This window comes from Xenopus laevis, chromosome 3L, assembly GCF_017654675.1.
Source record: "Xenopus laevis strain J_2021 chromosome 3L, Xenopus_laevis_v10.1, whole genome shotgun sequence".
Classification (NCBI taxonomy): Eukaryota; Metazoa; Chordata; class Amphibia; order Anura; family Pipidae; genus Xenopus; species Xenopus laevis.
In genome coordinates, this window is record NC_054375.1 from 37,764,750 (window position 1) to 37,787,449 (window position 22,700).

The following is a 22,700-nucleotide window of genomic DNA, read 5'->3' on the forward strand; positions in this document are numbered from 1 at the left end:
TTTGAGAAACGGATTTCAGTGCAGAATTCTGCTGGAGCAGCATTATTAACTGTTGAACCGTGTTGAAAAACATTTTTTCCCATGACAGTGTCCCTTTAACATTCTGATTGGTTATCATGGGTTACTGCCCAGGAGTAAATTTGCCCAGTGTCTATAAATGAGTTCCGATGTGTTCATGATTCATACACCCCATACATCAAGTCAGACCTCCATATTACTAGTGAATATTTGTGAAATACCAACTGCTAAGGGAAATAGGACTGAAGAAAAACAATCACTCAATCATTTAATAAACAGAAGGTTTTCTTTTACTAAGTAAAGAAATATCAACCTCCGAGGTTTGTAAAAGCATTATGTTACAAACTGTACTATATACAACAGAATTATTATGCACTTGTGACAAGGGGGTGTGCCAGATCCATAATTCCACGTAATACCGAATGCCGAACTGAATCTGAACCCTCATTTGCATAATCAGTTCTGAAAAATATTACACAATTTGCATCACAAAAAAATGTTGCATACAGTTGTCCAGCGCTTTAGTCACATGACCGAGGGTTCAGATTTGGCCTTATCCTGCACCCAAAAAAAAAAAAAAAAAAAATCTTTGATTTGGTGCATCCTGACAGCTCAGATGCTATATTCACTAGCACACAGTCACTCAAAATATACAGAGAATATGTACACATTTAATTTACAGAAATGTTTTTTTTAAAATACATTAACTTGACTTGAGATCGATATAAAATAAATACATAGTAAACCAGTTACAAATCTTGCAGTGTAAATGCCTCAAGCTCTTTTGTTTAACTAAAATTTTAACAGTTCAAAAAATGGATGTTTCATTGCTTCTTCAAGCGTTATTCTTTTAGCAGGGTCATACTCCAACATTCTTTGGATAAGATCAAATAACTGATGATGATCCTTGTTGTCAGAAACCATGTATTCCTAGTGGACAAATAAAAGAATTTAAAGCAAGTTGAAATACGGTTGCATTATCGATAGTTTCAATCCCTGATACAGTGCGGGAAAAATCTTCAAATTTTCGAGTTGGATTTCTGGTTAAAACTCACAAATTCAAGTTGGGAACAATTCAAACTTTGACTATTCGCCACCTAAAACCTGCTGAGTTCATGTAGAAGTCCAGTGACCCGTTTTAAGATGTTAATAGCATTACTGACATTCGAGTTTTTTTTTTTTTTTTCGGTGAAAAAACTTGCTTCGAGTTTAGTTGAATTCTATTCGAGTTTTCTGGTCGGTGATATTTGTTTGAGTTTTAGATACATTTTTTTTCTTAAATAAGATACTATTCGAATTATGAGGTCATTGGAATTTAAATGATTTTAAAACCAGCCTGAAAATAAACAAATATCGAAAAAAAAAAAAAAAAAAACACACAACAACTTTATTCTGTGAGAGATCTTGAAAAATGCCAATTTTAGGTCATATAACTAAAGCAAGTGTTTTAAAGCAAAAATGAGGAACTGATCCCCAACATATATAAAGTACAGGTAAGGGCTCGGTTATCCAGAATCCTCTGGGTTTTCCGGATAATGGATCTTTCGGTAATTTGGATCTTCATACCATAAATCTATTTGAATATAATTTAAACATTAAATAAACCCAATAGGCTGGTTTTGCCTCCAATATAGATTCATTATATCTTACTTTGGATCAAGTACATGGTGCAGTTTTATTATATTAGAGAAAAAGGAATTTTTTAAAAAAAAATTGGGTTATTTGGATAAAATGGAGTCTATGGGAGATGGCCTTTTTCATAATTTGGAGCTTTCTGGATTACGAGTTTCCAGATATTGGATCCCATACCTGTACATCAAAAGTAGAGAGAGTGTGGAAATATGTGCAAGGCACTCACAAAAAAAAAAAACCTTAGGCTGCTAAACACCAAGCAAAATCCTGAACATGGAGTAGCAAAATATGAACCCGGTCTGATTATTTTGCTCTGATTTGCTACATGCAAAAGTTCCAGTTTGCAATCATTCTTTATAACTATTTTATCAATATATTATTTTCACTTGTAGGTTAAACAGATGAAAGCAACGATAAACCATTACATTATCTGGCCCTTATCCATTATGACACATTTATTGATAGTTACCTTCAATGGCTTACAACGTCTCTTAACATATCGGCCAGCAGAACTATGTTCATCCCAATCTAGACGATCATGATAAAAATACTTGTGTTTTCTGTGCAGAAAAATATAAAAAAATATATATTTATACACCAAGTTTTCATTAAAATACACAGGTTACAGCATTCCAATATTACCTTCAAATGCTCGCTGGCTGCAGACTGTTGAGTCTATTAGGCTGGATCTAAAAAGTACCACGACTTTAGAGTCTATATTTTTGGTTCATTCAGTGCAAGAAAGGGTTCATATCTTTTTTTAAATTTTAGTTTGAAGGTAAATATAATATATAGAACGCTCCTCAAGAGCATTTTTGTAGTTAACTTATTTTTTGTCCTTTACTTTCGCATATTAGCAGTTTTATACCAGTAAAATAATGAATTTGTAACAGGTGTAACCCAGAATGCCAGACAAATGTTATTGATGCAAGAAGCATCTCTTTACATAACTCTGCTCAGGCCTATCACTTTCTATGACAAGAGTGATGGAACAGAGCAGAAAAAAACCCAAAAAAAACAAAAAACAATGGGTCTTCCAGAAACTTCATATATCTCACCTCGTTTTCTGAATCATGTGGAGTGGTAAAGGTCCCAGTATTCGTTCCATCATTGCGAGGTGTTCTTTGCTGTCATGAGTCTATATGAAGGGAAGGAAAAATGAATAGGAATAATTAATATGACACAGGTGATAATGTAAACCCCCTCACTGTAAAATCAGTAATTATATGACAACATCAAGACACACGGCAGCAGAACTCAAAGGGCATTTCTAATATCCTGCTATGTAATCCCAAAAGGAATTCACATTACAAATTTGTCAAGTCACATATGATTCACACCATTTCCACCCTTCTCGAATTTTAGATAAAACCTATAAACTTACCTGAAACACAGTTAGACCAAGGTAGTATTCAATTAGAATACAACCTATGCTCCATACATCACAAGGCTGGGACCAACCTAATTCTGGAAAAGCAGAACAATTAGAAGCTGGTTGTTTCCAATACAGGCACTGTATAAATTCAGATTAGTTTTACATTTAAAGGAGAATTCAACCTGTAACATAAAAAAACCCTACCCCCCACCCTACGTAGACCTCCTCCCCCCCCCAGCCTACCTGGTACCCGGGGCAAATACCCCTAACTTTTTAATTACACCTCAGTGCAGATTCTGTCCTCGGGAGTTCACGGCAGCCATCTTCTTTTCTTCGTTAAACTTCGGAAGCAGACCGTCGTTTTTAGGCGCATGGGCAGTTGGAGTAATATTCCAGTCCCGAACAACTGCACATGCAACCGATTTCCGAAAGTCACAAAAAATGTCACGAGAATTTCCGAAAGTTTGTGACTTTCCCGGAATATTCGCCGAACACCAATCGTCTGCTTCCGAAGTTTAAACGAAGAAAAGAAGATGGCTGCCGTGAACTCCCAAGGACAGAATCTGCACCGAGGGGTAAGTAAAAAGTTAGGGGCATTTGCCTCGGGTAACGTTTTAATGTTAACATCAGAATTCAAGTTGTGTACTATCAAGACCAACACAGAGGAAAGCGTGAAGTACAGATTTCCAGTTGGACATAATACTGCAATTGATCAGAGAAATATAAATGAGGAAAACAAAGTTCAGCTACTATTGAAAATGTAAAAAAGTTGGACAAGTAGGTCAGGTTGTAATTATGATAAATCTCAATGATTCCGACATTGACTGGAGTAATGGGGTTGCTAAGGCATACACCTTTGGAAGGGTGATACATTTGTGAACATTCTAGTTACACCAGTGTTATTAGTGGATTATCTCAGTGGGCTTCCAGGGCAATAATTAGATTGCATTGGGGCCTTTATAGATCGATATGTAGAGGAGGATTTGCTCATCAACTTTTTTAATTTTTTTGCTAAGCCCCAGCCTGATATCTATTTTTACACAGAAGGCGTTTGTGATTTCAGTTATGTGGCCTGAATAAAGAAATTTATTCTGATGTAGAGCCCTTTATTTATTGACTGGAGACAAGCATGCTCTACTTTATGATAGTCGTCCTGTCAATTTTTATGATGTTGTTTTTATTTCTAAATTACACTGCAAATAATTCACTCTACAATATAAAATGTCATTCCTGAACCAGCAAGTGTATTTTTTTAGCTGTAATATTGGTGTGTAGGCTCCATCTTGGGTCATTTTGTCTGGTCATGTGCTTTCAGAAAGAGCCAGCACTTTAGGATGGAACTGCTTTCTGGCAGGCTGTTGTTTCTCCTACTCAATGTAACTGAATGTGTCTCAGTGGGACCTGGATTTTACTACTGAGTGATGTTCTTAGATCTGCCCGGCAACTGTTATCTTGTGTTAGAGAGCTGCTATCTGGATAACTTCCCATTGGGTTGGGTTGCCACCTTTTCTGGAAAAAAATACCGGCCTTCCTATATATTTATGTTTTTTTCCCTATTAATAACATTGGGATCAACCAGCATTTTTACCGGCCAGGCCGGTAAAATACTGGCCAGGTGGCAACCCTAGTTGTTAAGCTGTTGGGGGGAAAGGGAGGGGGGGCGATATCGCTCCAACTTGCAGTACAGCAGTAAAGAGTGACTGAAGTTTATCAGAGTACAAGTCACATGACTGGGGGCAGCTTGGAAACTGACATGTCTAGACCCATGTCAGATTTCAAAATTAAATACAAAAAAAATCTTGTGAGAAATGGATTTCAGTGCAGAATTCTGCTGGAGCAGCACTATTAACCGATGCGTTTTGAATCCCCCCCCCCCCCCATGACCGTATCCCTTTAAGCATTTTAAATACTTACCCAGTATAACTTCTGGAGCCCTGTAGTGTCTTGTAGAAACCAAAGCACTGTGATATTCGTGGTTGTATGTAGCACTTCCAAAGTCTACAATTTTAATATCACTATTTTTTAAATAGCGCTCATCCCTTTTCTTTAAAGAAATAAAAAAAATCAATGATCCATATGGCTTTATCAGGTTAAATTACAATACAACACCTAATTAAAGGTTATTTACTCCTATCTTACATTATCAAAGTGTGAAAAGTTGCAAGAGAACTGTAATCAGTTTTTTCCAAATTACTATGACTTTTTTTTAGTTATTATTAGATAATATTGTGAAGGATTCTTTTGGTAGTATTTCATCACAGTGTAAAGATTGGGAAGCAACATGAAAAGCTTGGGACCATCTAGTGCAGATTTCTGGCAACAGATGTTTTTCTTACTATTTGCAGGTCTAAGTGATGCGAGTGAAATACATAAGACAAAGTGAGGCAAAACAAACAATTATAGAATTCTGAAAATGCAAAAGTACCTAAAAGCTTGCAATAAATATATGGCAATATGAAGAAGGGGTAATTTATGACAATAACCATCATTGCAATGCTATGTGTATCCATTACAGGGTATTCTTTTTAATCAAGCATTCACTTTAATAGATTCAGTTTAATCCCCTATAATTAAATTAATTTAAAAGCGTATAACAATGCTCCTTACCTTTGTAGGATTAAAATTGACTACATAATCAGAATGGACAAAGAGAATATTTTCTGGTTTCAGATCTGTATGGGTCAGCTGGTTTTGATGTAAAACTAAATAAAAAAAATAAATAAAATATTAGACATAAAACAAAAACTCTGCTCAAGGAAACAAGATATATGCTTACAGTACTTACAGTTTATAGATTTACAGATCTGATATGCCATGTTTCTTATTTGATCCATAGGAAAAGGCAAGAAGCTATTTTCTTTTATAAAATCATAGGTACTTAGTCCCAGAAGTTCAAAAACGATGCAAACGTGGCCATGGTGATCAAACCACTCCAGCATCTGAACACACCGACTAAAACAAAGGGTGAGAAGCAAACGGTTAGCAAACACAATACCATATTTAAAATGCATGAGAATGCTACAATAAAAGTGGTCATTATTTATAGTTTAGTATTTTAGATTAAAATACACAATCAACTTTGAATACTGTACTTTCGAAAATATATGCATTTTTGTTATGTATGTATTTAAAGACACAACAGCACAGTAAGTTTTGTTTGAGCAGGCAAGGTTGAGCCATGACAAGAAGAATACATTAGTTATGTTTTGGAGACTCTAGAAGCCATGTGTTCTGGTACCTTACTTACACAAAGGCTTCCATTCTTTTATATAATTGTCTTCGAACTATATTCACTTAAAGGGATACTGTCATGGGAAAAAATATTTTTTCAAAATGAATCAGTTAATAGTGCTGCTCCAGCAGAATTCTGCACTGAAATCCATTTTTCAAAATTTATATTCAATTTTGAAATCTGACACAGGTCAATTTCCCAGCTGCCCCTGGTCATGTGACTTGTGCCTGCACTTTAGGAGAGAAATGCTTTCTGGTAGGCTGCTGTTTTTCCTTCTCAATGTAACTGATTGTGTCTCAGTGGGACATGGGTTTTTACTATTGAGTGTTGTTCTTAGATCTACCAGGCAGCTGTTATCTTGTGTTAGGGAGCTGCTATCTGGTTTCCTTCTCATTGTTCTTTTGTGTGGCTGCTGGGGGGGAAAGGGAGGGGGTGATATCACTCCAACTTGCAGTACAGCAGTAAAGAGTGATCGAAGTTTATCGGAGCACAAGTCACATGACTTGGGGCAGCTGGGAAATTGACAAAATGTCTAGCCCCATGTTAGATTTCAAAATTGAATATAAAAAAATCCGTTTGCTCTTTTGAGAAATGGATTTCAGTGCAGAATTCTGCTGGAGCAGCACTATTAACGGATTCATTTTGAAAACATGTTTTTTTCCCATGATAGTATCCCTTTAACTATACAGTGCCCTCCATAATCTTTGGCACAAAAACACATTCTTCTTTGATTTACCCCTCTGCTCCCCGTGTAAAAATTAAAATCAAACAATTCAGACGCGATTAAAGTGCACACTAAGGATTTTAATTTAAAGTTATTCGAATACGTTTCAGTTTCACCATGTAGAAATAACACTTTTTAAACATAGGTCCTCTCATTTCAGGGCACCATAATGTTTGGGATGAAGTAATGGTAAAGCATGTTAGGCATAGTATTTGTTGCATATCCCTTGCATGCAATGACTGCTTGAAGTCTGTGATTCATAGACATCACCAGGTGCCGAGTATCTTCTCTGGTGATGCTCTGCCAAGCTTGGGCATTCAAGAATTTTCCATTTTTTAGCTTTGAGAAACTCCCGTGTTGCCTTAGAAGAATGTTTGGGATCATTAGCGTGTTGCAGGATGAAGCATGTCCAATGAGTTTGGAGGAATTTACTTCAACTTGAGCAGATAAGATGTTTCTATATACCTCAGAATTGTTTGTGCAACTGTCATCAGCAGTTTCATCATCAATCAAAATAAGTGTGCCAGTATCTGTTGCAGCCATACATTCCCAAGCCACAACAGCCCCACCACCATGTTTAACAGATGAGCTGGTATGCTTTGGATCTTGGGCAGTTTCCTTTTTGTCTCCACACTTTCCTCTTGCTATCACCCTTGCCTCAATCTCATCTGTCAATAATACCTTTTTCCAGAATTCTTCAGGCTCTTTTAAAAGGGATTTTGTCATGAATTTTATGATGTAATTTTTATGTCTTACACTGTTTACACTGCAAATATTTCACTCTACAATATAAATTTTCATTCCTGAACCAGCAAGTGTATTTTAGTTGTAATATTGGTGTTTAGGTGCATCTCAGCTCATTTTGCCTGGTCATGTGCTTTCAGAAAGAGCCAGCACTTTAGAATGGAACTGCTTTCTGGCAGGCTGTTTCTCCTTCTCAATGTAACTGAATGCGTAACAGTAGGACCTGGATTTTACTATTGAGTGCTGTTCTTAGATCTACCAGGCAGCTGATATCTTGTGTTAGGGAGCTGCTATCTGGTTATCTTCCCATTGTTCTGTTGTTAGGCTGCTGGGGGGGGGGTGTGATATCACTCCAACTTGCAGTACAGCAGTAGAGTGACTGACGTTTATCAGTGAATAAGTCACATGACTGGGGGCAGCTGGGAAACTGAAAATATCTCGCCCCATATCAGATTTCAAAATTAAATATAAAAAAAATCTTTTGAGAAATGGATTTCAGTGCAGAATTCTGCCAAAGAAGCACTATTAACTGATGCACTTTGATAAAAACATTTTTTACCATGACAGTATTCCTTTAAGTACTTTTTCACAAACTGTAATCTGGCCATCCTGTTTTTGTGACTAACTAGTGGTTTGCAATTTGCAGTGTAGCTTCTGTATAAAGACACATCTGCCTCCTAAAGAGTGCTGTTGGACAGGCGTTTGAGGATTTTTCTTTTATCATAATGAGGATTCTTCTTCGTCAGCAGTGGAGGTCTTTCTTGGTCTACCAGTACCTTTGTGATTACAGAGCACACCAGTGCATTCCTTCTTCCTAATGATATTCCAGACTGATTAATTTTGGTAATCCTAAGGTTTGACCGATGTCTCTAATGATTTTATTCTTGTTTTTCAGCCTCATACTACAGTAGCTTCCTTGACTTTTGGTGGCCTCGTGTTAAACAATGGCAACTACAGTACATACTCCAAATGGTAGAAGCAAGCCTAGGTATCTTATCCCTGCACTAATGAAGGACCAAATGGGTAAAGCAAAGAACATGTCTTTGCCCCAAACATCATGGAGGGCACTATATTCATAACAATTGTGCATATATGTGGATAATTCTATAGAATTAAAAAAAAAAAAAAAAGAGCTAAACTGTTTACAAGTTTTTGTTATACAATGGAACTGTGACTTATTTGGCTTTTTGTGTAATAAAAACATCATGGTACATTCCATGGACCCCTGTTTTATTAAACACACGAAGAGAGATTATTTGTTCATATGGTATGCAGTAACCCTAAGAATGGTTCCTATATATCTTGGCCTATTAAATATCTCAGTTTAAGAAGGTTTGTAGAGCAGCAGTACAAATTAGTATGCGAGTTTTAAATTCTTTCTAAACTGCTACTCAAATGCTCCCTTCTTCTGTCAGATAAACCCATGCACTCTGATGTACAATATAAATTTTAAGTAACTTCTGACACACTTGGCACAAAACATTTTATTGACTGAAAGAGGAAACTTATGAATAGCAAATTGTACTGAAGCAAGAGTATGGAGGTAGTAAGCCTGTGCTACCAACATAATAGTAAGTTTGATTATGGATCCAAATGCCATTTAATGCCGAGGCTCACTTCTACATAATGTTGTGGGTCACCATAATTTTATGGCACACACCAGACAAAGCACTTACAAAATGATATCCAAGTGTTGCTACAACATGTTTCATGCAATTATTCCCAGGCTTGCAGCTTGTCACTGCAATCTGTCACCCTGTAGCTGGTCATACAAACTGCAAATGGTATGTTCTGTAACCTAGTTGTTTCAATCTCCTATGTAGTGAGCTAAAATCTGCAAATTTGGTACATTGCATTACAACAGCATCTACTGAATCCCAAAAGGGACTGGGCAGCAACCTTGATTCTGAACAGATAGAGCATTTGGTGGGCCAAACCTGTCCAGACTGGCCTGTGCTACACTACTGACAACTATCGAGCTCTGAATCATGGCAAAAACTCAACAGCACATCCATTGCAATTATACTCACAAAGTGTTTTTGGGATCTTTTCTGCTCAAATGCTCCAAAACTTTAATTTCGGACTGGGCAGCTTCCCGATATCTTTCCACATTTTTGATTATTTTCACGGCTACTCGCTTACCACTCCTTAATAATGAAAGAAAACATTTTAGAATGTTCAACGGTCATACTGTCATATATAACTTACATTGTGATAATTTAATATGCCACGCTACAAAAAGATAAGTACAGGTTTAGGACTACCCAAAATGGAAATGGTATCCAGAAAGGTATGGGATCTCATTCATAATGTCTGGAATCTGGGTATTTAAAGGGCATGTAAAGGCAAAAAATTAAAATCCCACTTTTACTTTAATGAAAAAGAAACTTCCCAGCCATGCAGAACTCAAGCAGCTTTGTTTGTTTCTCTGTAGAGCAGTCGGCGACTGTGTAGAGATTTGTATTGGATTTTATTTTTGCCTTTACTGTTTCAAACGCCAGCTGCAGGGACAACGATCATGGAGCCAGATTTAAACATATAAAATGAGATTCTATTTGGAGGATTATTTTGCTGCAGCCACTGGTTCTGCAGAGTTGGAGAAAGTTTGTATTAAAGAATAAAAAAAAAACAAAAAACGATAAAACCCACATTAGATTACATGACAAAACAGGACCCTGTGCAGTCTGTATATTCTGATTATTATCAGTCTTGCTGTATTGGCTTCTGACAGATATTTGACTTGTGCCGTTTTGATAATTTATCGATTCCCTAAGCAGCCCAGACCACACTGAGCATGTGCACAGTCCACCCCCTGTGGCCAACTTTGAAAGCATAAATCATTTGTTTGATTAGGCTTGTGGTGCAGTAAGTTCACGTTTATATTTAGTAAACAAAAGACAGCATTTCTAGTCTTATTCTATTTTAGACTTTACTTCCCCTTTAAGATTAAGGGGTCATTCCATAATTTGGAGTGCCATACCTCAAGGCTCTTAAAACAAACAAAAAAATATTTTGGCCCTCAACATGGAACGATGCTAGTTTACTAAAAAAGTGAACACAATTGGAAATTGCACTGCCTGTTTTAAAAGCTAACAGGGGATAACTGATCTTATACTGGTAGACGGATTATACCACTGATGTGAAAACATAAAATGTTTTAAGAGCTACTACATGAATCGTGTCACTACAATAATGTTTTACAGACCTGGAGCTTGCATAGAAGTAATGTGAAATGTAAATGTAAAGTACTAGTATGCCAAACATACAGTGGGCCTTGTTAAAGCCAGGGAAAGCAACACTATAAATATCAACATTTAAAATAATGTTAATAATTTAGGGATACCAGGCTGTATACACAGAATGGTTATCAATATTCTGCTTTTATCTTCAGTCTGTCATGGTAAAGATGATTGGTTGAAAAGATTTTGCTGGTTACCATTTATGACTAAAAGAAAACATTGGGATGCTGAGAAGGGAAGACAAGCAGTTAAAGTGCAATAAATCAGATACCCCTAATGGGTGTTATCAGTGTCCTCCAAGTGACACCACCTTAATTATTTGATTTTGTTTGCTGCTGAAAGCATTTGGTAAGCCAATCGATTCGGAAACCCTGAACTAGAAGGGAGTGACACAATCAAATGACATTACATTTATATATAAATATACCCATCTTACCCAGTAAGATCAATACATTCCACTACTTTTCCAAAAGCTCCTTCTCCCACATTATGCACAATTTCATCTAGAATCAGAAAAAATAAGTTAGCAGCCATTAACAAAGTAGATCTGTTAAACAATAGGATACTACTAAAAAAAATGAAATATTTATATAGATATATCAACTCTTTTCAGCTCAAATTAAACTACAAAGCTCAGGTTCATTTAAATATATTAGATCATAAAACTATATATTTTTTCATACTCAATTTATATAATCTTACTAAAAAATTATATTTAAGAAAATATCTTTTAAAATGCAAAAATAGCATTTCCTGCCAAGGCCAAAACACTATATATTTTAAGCAAATGGACTATAATGAAATTTTTAAAAATATTCTATACATCTTTCTCTTAGTACGTCTCCACTTTCACAGATCAGATGACCCTCCTCGTCATCCTCTACACTTCTGGATCTTTTCCTTCGATGACTCTTCTGGAAACAGGAAGTGTGTTGCATCCAGGCAATCAATAAACCCGACCCAGTGAATTCATGGAAGAACACGCAATTCATTCAGCGGGAGATATTCAGGTAGGTATTCAGTTACGCAATCAGCCCACGAACAGTTGGCAGGAGCCATTTCATTCAATTTCAGTCCCCAGAAATTCCAGGGGCACACAGTTTAGGTTACAGAAGAAAAACATGGCAAGGAACAAATTTTTTAGGTAAGATACTTTGATCATAATGAACACAATTATACAACACATTGTTACTTGCAACTCTTCTGCAATGCTGAAATCATAGCACCGCACACTTTAGTAATCTAAAATTGTTAGCAAAAACACAGCACGGTAAAAACCTTGATTTCTTTAGTAAATGTTTGCCATCTTTTAAGAGTACCCTGCACCCTATTTAGCGTACATTCAGTAAAGTGCCACAGCAGCCACTCACTCACCAGACAACAAAAATATATTTGGTAAAGCAGACGACACTGCTTTATTTATTATTCATTTGTGATGCCTTGATTTATTCACAAAGACCACACAATTTATCAATATTACAAAATGCAAATTAGCATTCGGATTCGGTTCAGCCGGGCAGAAGGATTCGGCCGAATCCGAATCCTGCTGAAAAAGGCCGAATGCTGGATTCGGTGCATCCCTACCTGAAATGTTGCTAAATACCATAGCCTCTGGAAATTGATTAAATAAAGGCTTACACATGTAAGAAGTACAGTCTTTTTCCTGCTTAAATAAAGACAATATTCCTGGGGTTATTCTGCTTTTTCCTCTGCTACTCTGTTTTTTTTCTTTACAGCTGCTGAATTACAACATCAGTTTCCAAAAATGATGCCTAGATTATGACTACAGATCTCAATTTATATTACGCACACAAAACATTGTGCATGCCTACAGATCTTCACCAAACCTGCTCGCTACCCTGCAGTTTCAAATGTTCCCTTAAACAGTAACACCAAAAACTAAGAGTCAAAGTAATTACGATATAATGCAGCGTTGCTCTGCACTGGTACAACTGGTGTGCTTGCTTCAGAAAGACTACTATAGTTTATATAAACAAGCAGCTGTGTAGCCATGGGTGCAGCCACTCAAGTTGGAAAAAAAAAAAAAAAAAAGAAGAAAACAGGTTATATAGCAGATAACAGATAAAACACCATTGTATTAAACAGAACTTATCTGTTATGTGCTATGTAGCCTGCGCTATTTTTTTCAGCTTTGAATGGCTGCCTCATGGCTACACAGCAGCTAGCTTAAATAAACTTCTGCAGTTTTCTGAAACAAACATGCCAGTTTTACCTGTGCATGCCAATAGTATATTATGTTAATTACTTTAAAAAGCTTTCATTTTTTAGTGTTACTGTTCCTTTAAAACACACCTCTTCCATCACTAACCTATTAAGATCTAACATCTCCATTATACATGTCAAGAATTCCCACAAGAACCCATCAGCCTTTACACATAACATGCTGCTGATCCATTATCTCCTCTCTAAGTCATAACACTAACTAATATTTAGCCAACATATACTTCCCCATACAGCTATGTATTTTTATCCTTATGTACATGCTGCAAAATATATTGACACTTTATATAAAAAAAAAATGAATACATACACTCATGCATACACACAGTCACTGAAATTCTAGAATTAAAATGTATGTAGTGGTGACATGTGAGGGTCACAAATCACAGTAAGATAGATAATTTTAAAATGTACATGAAATTATATAAAAACATTTTAGACATTACAATAAAATTCAAGTAATGTCTCCCTTGTTGCTGTAACTTTTTTCTAAACTTTCTAGTGCATTTACAACTAAAACATTACCAAAGAGATTATATCATATCACATAAACGCTAAAAGAAAAACGAAGTTTTAATACCGAAGGTGAAGTGTGTCTTGAATGGTGATGTTTTCTATGTCGCTTTTTGTGACTGCTGCTGCTGCTGCTTTGCCCAGATGACTTGCTGTATCTGTTATGATGTTTTTGGTCATGATCTGCACCCCTGTAGTTATTTCTCAGTTCCACGTATCGCCTGTCATGCCGACCTCGATCACTCGTAGACTTGTCTTCTTTATAGTAGCTACAAAAAAAAAAAAAAATACTCAGTCAGTTCAAAGATAAGATGTCCCTTCCCTAGACATTCACATTCAAAAAGTAGTAATGGAGTCTTAGTGCATAGAATAAAGGAGAATATTTTAGGAATTTTTGAAGAAGGAACATTTTTTAGGTTTACCCTTGGTACCTAAAAAAAAAAAAAAAGGGGTTGTTCACCTTCCAAACACTTTTTTTTTAGTTTAGTTGTTTTCAGATCGTTCCAGAGAAATAAAGACTTTTTTTCAATTGCTTTCCTTCAATTGCTTTCCTTTTTTTTATTTTTTACTGTTTTTCCAAAATCTAATCTAATCTTTAAAGTTGAATGTTCATGAATCTGGTGTTTCAGTCTGGCAGCTCAGTAATTCAAGCACAGACTCTAAACCGTTACAATTTTGGATTATTAGCAACTATTGTATAAAATCTAACAGCTGCCTTTAATGAAACTCAGGGATTCTGCTCAGCCGGGACAATAAGAAATGTATCATCTAAATGTATCAATTTAGAACAGTTTGGCGGGGTCGGCGACCCCCTCCTGACAGAGCTGCTTTAGAAGGTGAAAAAGGACACTTTATGCTTCAATATTAGAAAAACGGTCACAAATACAAACTAGAAAGTAATTGGAAAAAGTTGTTATTTCTGGTGAGCTATCTGAAAACAACTAGTTGTTTGAAGGTGAGCCACACCTTTAATCACACTCCCCCTGCCACTAAAGATTCTAGATACTTCCGAACCCTGCGCGGTATAGAACTCCTTTGCTGATCTCTGTACTGTGCATGCACCCAGCTTTAATAGCCTTAGGAGATGTGTGAAGTCTGGAACACTATGGTGGAGTGCCAGAGTGCAGTACCCTTTGGCTGGTGAATTTTTAGAAAAGCAAAGCTAAGGAAGCAAGAGATTGGCTTGACCCCTGCAAATTGGCTGTTCAAAATAAAACAATATTTTTAATTTAGTTAAAAAATTGTAATGTACAGTATAAAGGCTGGAGTGAATGGATGTCTAACATAATAGCCAGAACACTACTTCCTGCTTTTCGGCTCTCCGATTACCTGCCAGTTACCAATCGGTGACTGTAATTGTTGATCCTTAGCACAATTCAAAAGCAAACGCAAACTGGTCATAGATGTACAGATTTAATCTTTGTACCCAACAAACGATCGGAGGTTGCAATCTTCTGACCTGCCACTAACCATTCAGATTAAATAAAGTAGCAGTAGTAGAACAAATCAGATGATGTTCTGCCTGTGACAGCAATTGTACAAAAGTTATGTCCGACAAATTCTAGTGACAAGCTCCCATTGATATCATCATATAGGCAATTCATGCAGAGAAATGATCGTTAGCCAGACAGAAATCTTTTAACCTGTCCTGATCGACTAAACGACCAATCAACATGGTACGAAAAATGACGGGAAGATCCATACACCTTCCGAAAAACGCACGAAACTTCGATTTGTAGGACTATATTTTTGCATCTATGGCCAGCTTAAAGGTGTTGTTCACCTTTAAGTTAACTTTTAGTATGAAGAAGAGTGATATTATGAGATAATTTTCAGTTGGTTTTCAATTTTTATTACTTGTGGTTTTTGAGTTAGCTTTTTATTCAGCAGCTCTCTATTTTGCAAATTCAGTCATCTGGTTTCTAGGGTCCAAATTACCCTAGCAACCATGCACTGATTTGAATGGAATATGAATTGGAGAGGCCTGAATAGAAAGAGCCTTACAGAACATTTGTGTTTAGATGGGGTCAACGACTCCCCATTTGAAAGCTCGAAAGAGGCAAATACTTCAGAAATCATAAAAGAAAAAATGAAGACCAATTGAAAAGTTGCTTTGAATTGACCATTCTATAACATACTAAAAGTTCACTTAAATGCGAACCACCCTTTTAACTGAACAGTTCTGTCCACCCCTTCAAGTCAGTTACTAACTAAGGGGTCTATTGATCATGCTGTGTAAAAAATTGAGTAACACTTTGCTGGTGATGTTGCTCATAGCAACCAATTAGAACTCTGTTTTTGATTTCCAACTGTCTAATTGTGGATTGGTTGCTCTGAGGAACATCACCAGTAATGCTTCACTCCACTTTTTACACCGCATTATAAATAAGCCCTAAGAGGTTAGAGAGCTGCACAGGAGTAAGTAGTATTCTAGCCATTGTTTTTTTCAGTTTACTCCAGCCTTTATACATTACATTTTTATCTGACTATATTGAAACATTTTTTTAATTTTCATTTTGCACAGCCTATCTATTTAAGGGGGCAATGAGAATTCAATGAGAAATCCTTCCAGCAGAAACAATGGTACCAACTGAGTTTAGAGTCCTTTCAGATTGGCAGTGGGCAAAATGCATGGGGTACACCAAGTCTGAGAACAATACAAAAACAATCTTACCTCTCCGATGAGATCTTTTTACGGAATTCTCTTTCTTCCTCGCTGCTTTGTGATCTTTTTCTTTTGTAGCACTTGCTGAAATGCCGCTCCTCCTCGCCAGGGCATTTACTTCGGTTGCTGTGGTTCATCTGTTAAAATGTTCAGACACTTAAAAGCATGCCGACTTTTAGCATCAATCCTCGTTTTCACTTATTTAGTATAAATAAATCAAGACTTGCTAATCTCATTATTCTTTAGAGAACGATTGAAATAGGTGGCAAGTGATCTTCAAGCAGATACATGTAATCTATGCAGCTTTTCCATCTTGTATTTCTTCCTGTAATCATTTTGTGTTTAAAGGGGAACAATCGCGAAAATGAAAATGTAATACAAGCATCATACTGAAATAAGAAACTTTCTCGCTCAGCATTTGTTTCTCTTCAGTCTGCTGCATGAACAGTCGGTGTTCATGCAGCAGTTGGGTGCCAGATAGTTATTGACAGTTAGATCCAATATATCTTATAGGGGGGGGAGGCTTCCTTTCCTAGCAGAAGTATTAGAGCTCACATAAATAACTGATTCCAGTACAAACAAAATAACTGCCATTAGCACTAATCCTGCATGCAGAAACACATGATGTCTGGTGATATTAAATGAGAATTCAACCCTTTAGCAAAAAAACCCTACGCCCCAACCTAAGTATACCCTCCTCCCCCCACCTGGTGAAATGCCCCTAACTTTTTACTTACTCCTCGGCGCAAATGCAGGCATCGGAGTTCCACGCAGCCATCTGCCGGGTCTTCGTAAGCTGAGACGGAGACCGGCAATGCAGCGCATGCACAGTTGGAGCAATTTACCGGCTTGCAACAACTGCGCATGCGCCAAAATGGACAGAAATTGCCGAAGCTCTGGAAGAGGACGCAGAGACCCCGGAAGATGGCTGCGGTGAACTCCGATACGTGAATCTGCACGGAGGGGCAAGTAAAAAGTTAGGGGCATTTCCCTGAGGGGGTGAATTCTCCTTTAATAGAGCAAGTTCAAATACATCTTCTAGGCAAAAGGTGACCCCCTATAAGATATAGGATCTGTCAATGAATAACTGACACCTAACTGCTACAAGAAGACAGAATGAAGAGAAGCAGATGCTGAGAGGGATAGTGAATATAATAAACTAGATTATTTTAGAAATTCAAATTTTCAATTGATATTTTAAAAAAAATCGTATTTCAGTATGATGAAGCATAGATTAAATTAAAATGTTTGCGATAGTAACCTTTGTCTGACAAACAATGGATTTCCTGGGGCTAGACATTTTGTCAGTTTCCCAGCAGCCGCAGTCATGTGACTTGTGCATGCACTTTAGGATGGAATTACTTTCTGACAGGCTGCTATTTCTCCTACTTAATGTAACTGAATCAGTCTCAGTGGGACTTGGCTTTTACTATTAAGTGCTGTTCTTCCAGGGAGCTGTTATCATGTGTAAGGGAGCTGCTGGAGGGGGGAAGGAATGATATCACTCCAACTTGCAGTACAGCAGTAAAGAGTGATTGAAGTTTATCAGAGCACAAGTCACATGACTGAAGGCAGCTGGGAAATTGAAAATATGTCTAGCCCCATGTCAGATTTCACAATTGAATATAACAAAATCTGTTTGCGCTTTTGAAAAATGGATTTCAGTGCAGAATTCTGCTGGAGCAGCACTATTAACTGATGCACTTTGATAAAAACATTTTTTCCCATGACAGTATTCCTTTAAGTACCTTTTCACAAACTGTAATCTGGCCATCCTGTTTTTGTGACTAGTGGTTTGCATCTTGCAGTGTAGCCTCCCATGTTTTCCCATGACAGTATTCATTTAACAACATGCTAAGTTGTGAGAAACACGAAACCCACTCTGTAGGCCATAAATATGATCAGCCCTATTTGGCCCAACGCATGGGTGGCAAAATCATAGATATCTGCTTGTTCGGTGACTAGTCAAATGAAAAAATCATAGGTTATGTCCAGTTTTCCAGCCGATGTGTTTGTGCTGGGCACAAAACAAAAACAATTAAACGAGTCTTGATGTACCTTAAAAGGGGTTGTTCACCTTCCAACACTTTTATCAGTTCACTTTGTTTCAGATTGTTCCCCAGAAATAACTATTTTCTATATGCGACTGTTTTTCTAATATTGAAGTGTAAAGTGTAATATGTCACCTTCTATAAAGCAGCTTTGGTAGGGGGGTCACTGACCCTGTAAACTGTTCTAAATTAATACATTTCTTATCTTTTTTCCTGCTGAGAAGAATCCCTGAGTTTCATTACAGGCAGCTGTTAGAATTGATACAATAATTGCCAATACTCCACAGATGCTGATGAAAAATGTATCAACTAAATGTTGCAAAATTGTAACAGTTCAGAATCTGCACCTGAATTACTGAGCTGCCAGACTCAAACACCAGAGACAGGAATATTCAACTTTAAAAACTTAAGATTTTGGAAAAACAGTTAACAATAAAAAACAGAAAGTAATTGGAAAAAGTCTAATTCTGAAGAACAGTCTGAAAACAACTGAACTGAAAGTGTTTGGAAGGTGAACAACCCCCTTTTAAACACCATAAAGCAGAAATCTTATCACAATGCCCTAAGATTCCTGCTTTTTCCAACCTTATATAGGGGAATGTCAATCGACTAATTTGAGAATCTTTTATATAGAGTATAGTTAAAGCAGCGAACACAAAAATACTTCCACGATTACATAGGTTTGCATGATTTTGGGCATCAAAAGACCTGAAATCACCTCCCACAGCTGTTTATGGGGAAACTCATGAAAACATAAGCACAGGTAAAGCTGGCCATAGACGCAAAGATCTGATCGTACGAATCGAGGATTTGTACGATATTCGGACCGTGTGTGGAGAGTCCCGACATTTTTCGTCCGGCGGAGATCGGTCGTTTGGTCGATCGGACAGGTTAGAAAATTTCTGTCGGCTGCCGATAATATCTCTGCGTGTATTGCCGATTGTACGATTTTCAGTGGGAGACTGTCAGTAGCTTTGGTTAGACATAGATATCGTACGATTGCTGTCAGGGGCAGAACATTGGCTGATCTGTTCTTTAACTAATCTGACTGCTAAGACTTTGATCTGAATGGTTAGTGGCGGGTAACCATTTACGGTATGCAGTTTTGTGGGGTTTTTTTTTTTTACACAATTCTCAAAGGGCAGCAATGTGGACTACACACAAAAACCCGCACCATGAATTACGGCCTCAATGACCAGAAGTTGACAACTTTTTTTTTTAATAAGCACAAACAGCATATATAAGGGCAGAGAATGACGCAAAGATTCGGGGAGATTTAGTCACCTGAATCGCCTCTTCTTCGGGCAACTAATCTTCCCGAAAAGCCTTCCCGTCGGCACTCTGAGCGATTCATTTTCCGAAGTTTTTCTCCTGAGGCAACTAAATTTCCTCAAATCTTCGCATCTGTCTCTGCCCTTTAGATTAAATAAAACGGAACCCCTTTCGGCGCAAAAACCCTCCCACCCCGGGCAAATGCCCGTAAGTTGCTAGTTACCCCTCGCACATGTCCTCTCCCATGGAGCTCGCAGGCGCCATCTTCTCCCTGGCGTTTGGCGGGGCATGCGCAGTAGGAGCATTTGCTGGTTCAGCTCTACTGCGCATGTGCCGAAAGTCACGAAGTTTTCTTTTTTCAGCAACTTCGTGATTTTTAGAGCATGCGCAGTAGATTCCAACCAGCAAATGCTCCTACTGCGCATGTGCTGCCAAACGCCGGGGGAATCCAGGAAGACCGCATGGGAGAAGATGGCGCCTGTGAACTTCACGGGAGAGGACATGCGCCGTGGGGTAAGTAGCAACTATGGGGCATTTGCCTGGTGGGGAGGGGTTTTGCCCCAAAAGGGTTTCCTTCTCCTTGAAGGGCAGAGACACATGTGGAGGGCGATTGAGGGAGATTTAGTCACCTAACGACAAAACGCCTCTTCTTCGGGCGACTAATCTCCCCTTACTGCCTTCCAGTTGGCTAGACTCTAAATCGCCGGCAGGATAGCACTCGGAGCGCTTCATTTTCCAAAGTCGCCTGAAGCTCTTCGGAAAACCAAGCGATCTGAGTGCCATCCCACTGGCGATTTCGATTCTAGCCGACTGGAAGGCATTGCGGGGAGATTAGTCGCCCGAAGAAGAGGCGATTTGTCGCCGGGCGACTAATCTCCACATGTGTCTCTGCCCTAAAGTGGAAGCTGTTTTACTCATGATCAGGGCAGAAACTAGGGGGGGTAGGTCCTCCTTTGCGCACGCGCGTCCTCCTTTGCGCACGGCCTCAGCGACTTCAATTACCCTTATGTACTCAAAACAGGGTCAACATTGTGCCGTGCACATACACAGAATGCACACTGCTCTGGTAAATGTAAAAGCATACAGGTAAATAACTCCTATGAGGTCACCTGAAGTGCAGCTACTAAACAAATACAGAAGCGCTGCCATTACTAAATAGACACGGGTCACGGTAACCCTTTCACTACGGACAATTACTACATGAAAACGGCTTTTTTTACAATACTCCCCGACAAGGTCGCACCATAATCCCAGAATTCAGCCCGTGACTCGTATTCCTATCAGTAAAACGTCCTTGCAGCGAGCTCCTCCGCCATTACGCGATAGGGCAAAGGCGTATTGATTCACCAGACTGGGAAACAAAGCTCGAATACACGCGCTACGTTATGGGGTTTTACTTGGGGGTGGAAAGGACAAACTTACCTTGAGCCGCAACAACAGCCGCGGATAGCGCCTAAATGGACACGCAAACTCCTCCGCTGTTAACGCTGCAAATGGCGTTCGCAAAGGAATCTTCTGGCAAAGAAGCTGAATGACGTCATCACGTAAAAGGGACTTGCGATTCCTGCGCGGAGGAACAACCAGAACCGCTAGGCAGCACTGGAAATGGCAGCGCCCTCCTCAGCCTGTGCACCGAAATGCATGCGCCTTCTTTCCCCCTCACAGTTGTACATTGTGTTTTGCCTTCCGCCATTATTACAGTTGCCTCCTTTTCTGGAGAGACTTTTATTTTTCTATTTGTATTTTCTGTCTTCCCAGTTAAAGAGGCAGTGCTTACCTATAACCATCCCTGCAAAAAAGCTGAGCACCTCCTGCTGTGTTGCTGTTTTATTTTGTTACCCCTTAACCCTTCTCGCCCTGTAAACATGGTTATTAGAAATGGAGACACCCCTAAGATTGCAATAAGAATCTATACACCTCCCAACATTTTGGAAATAGAAAGAGGGATAAAAAGAATTCCCCTAATTACCATGTTTATTTTATAACATTTGGCAGGTTATGAAACTTTGAACATATTTCTGTCACTTTTTTTTTAGTTATTACAGTTTTGCTAATGAAGGTGAATTGCCCTTTAAACTGTGAGTCTAGCCCAGGGGTGTCCAAACTTTTTGCAACAAGGGCCAGATTTGGTGAGGTAAAAATGTGCGGGGGCAGACCATTCAGCCTGACAGATATCCCTTCCGAGGAAGCTAACTAGCGATTTAGGCCCTATCTATTTGGAGTCACATGACATTTCTACTGTACAATTATCCTTTGTTTCTATAACTCTGACATATTCCTCAGCGCTGCACAGAGATTATACATCATTCCCATCAGAGAAGAGTTTCTGCAACAGCTGAGATCAGACACTACAACTCCCAGCACCCCCTGCCTGGAGCCCAATGGCTCATGTAATAATCATCCAGAGCGCAGGGGATGCTGGGAGCTCAGTGACAGAAGGAGAAGGAGCCTTGGTCCCCTCTAAAGACAGAGGGGCCCAAGTGCTGTGTAATGGGAGCTCCCAGCAGCATCAGGCCCAATGACAGTGCAGATCTCATGCAGGCCCGGTCCCTCGCTTCCCCGTCCCTCCCCAACCCGCTGTCTCTCCCGACCTACTGTACGGCCGGACACCCGTGCTGCTCACTATTCACAGTCACCGCCTCCATGAGCTTAGTGCGGAGCGGCACATTCCGGCGGTGCTCAGGGAGACTCAGCAGGAATTTGAGCTGCGCGATGCGGAGATCCGGGTTCTTGGGCAGCCCCTCCTCATCCACTAGCAGCTTGTCATTACCTGCTGCGGGCCAATTAAAAATGGATCGCGGGCCGTAGTTTGGACACCCCTGGTCTAACCTCTCCCAAGAGACATTTTTATCTTAATTGTTACAATTAGTGCCACTGCTTCTGGAACTAGGGGAAGGCGTTGGAAGAGGTACGTGCCTGTTGCTCCTCTACCTTTGCGCCCTAGGCACATGCCTTTTGTGCCTACCCCTAGTTCCGGCCCTACGCATGCGCCGC

General features: G+C 38.7%; 1 protein-coding gene across 3 annotated transcripts; it reads right to left on the reverse strand.

Moving 5' to 3' along the window:
• Positions 1–285: 285 nt before the first annotated feature.
• On the reverse strand, positions 286–21,285 carry clk1.L (CDC like kinase 1 L homeolog). 3 transcript variants are annotated; one of them, NM_001097963.1, is given in 13 exon segments: positions 806–948; positions 2,120–2,210; positions 2,709–2,788; positions 3,035–3,117; positions 4,940–5,069; positions 5,633–5,727; positions 5,811–5,977; positions 9,756–9,872; positions 11,401–11,467; positions 11,788–11,878; positions 13,786–13,987; positions 16,393–16,520; positions 21,129–21,158. In NM_001097963.1, coding segments are annotated over 12 exon segments (1,389 nt in total). In that variant the 5' UTR covers positions 21,129–21,158; the 3' UTR covers positions 806–810.
• Between the last annotated feature and the right edge of the window lie 1,415 nt (positions 21,286–22,700).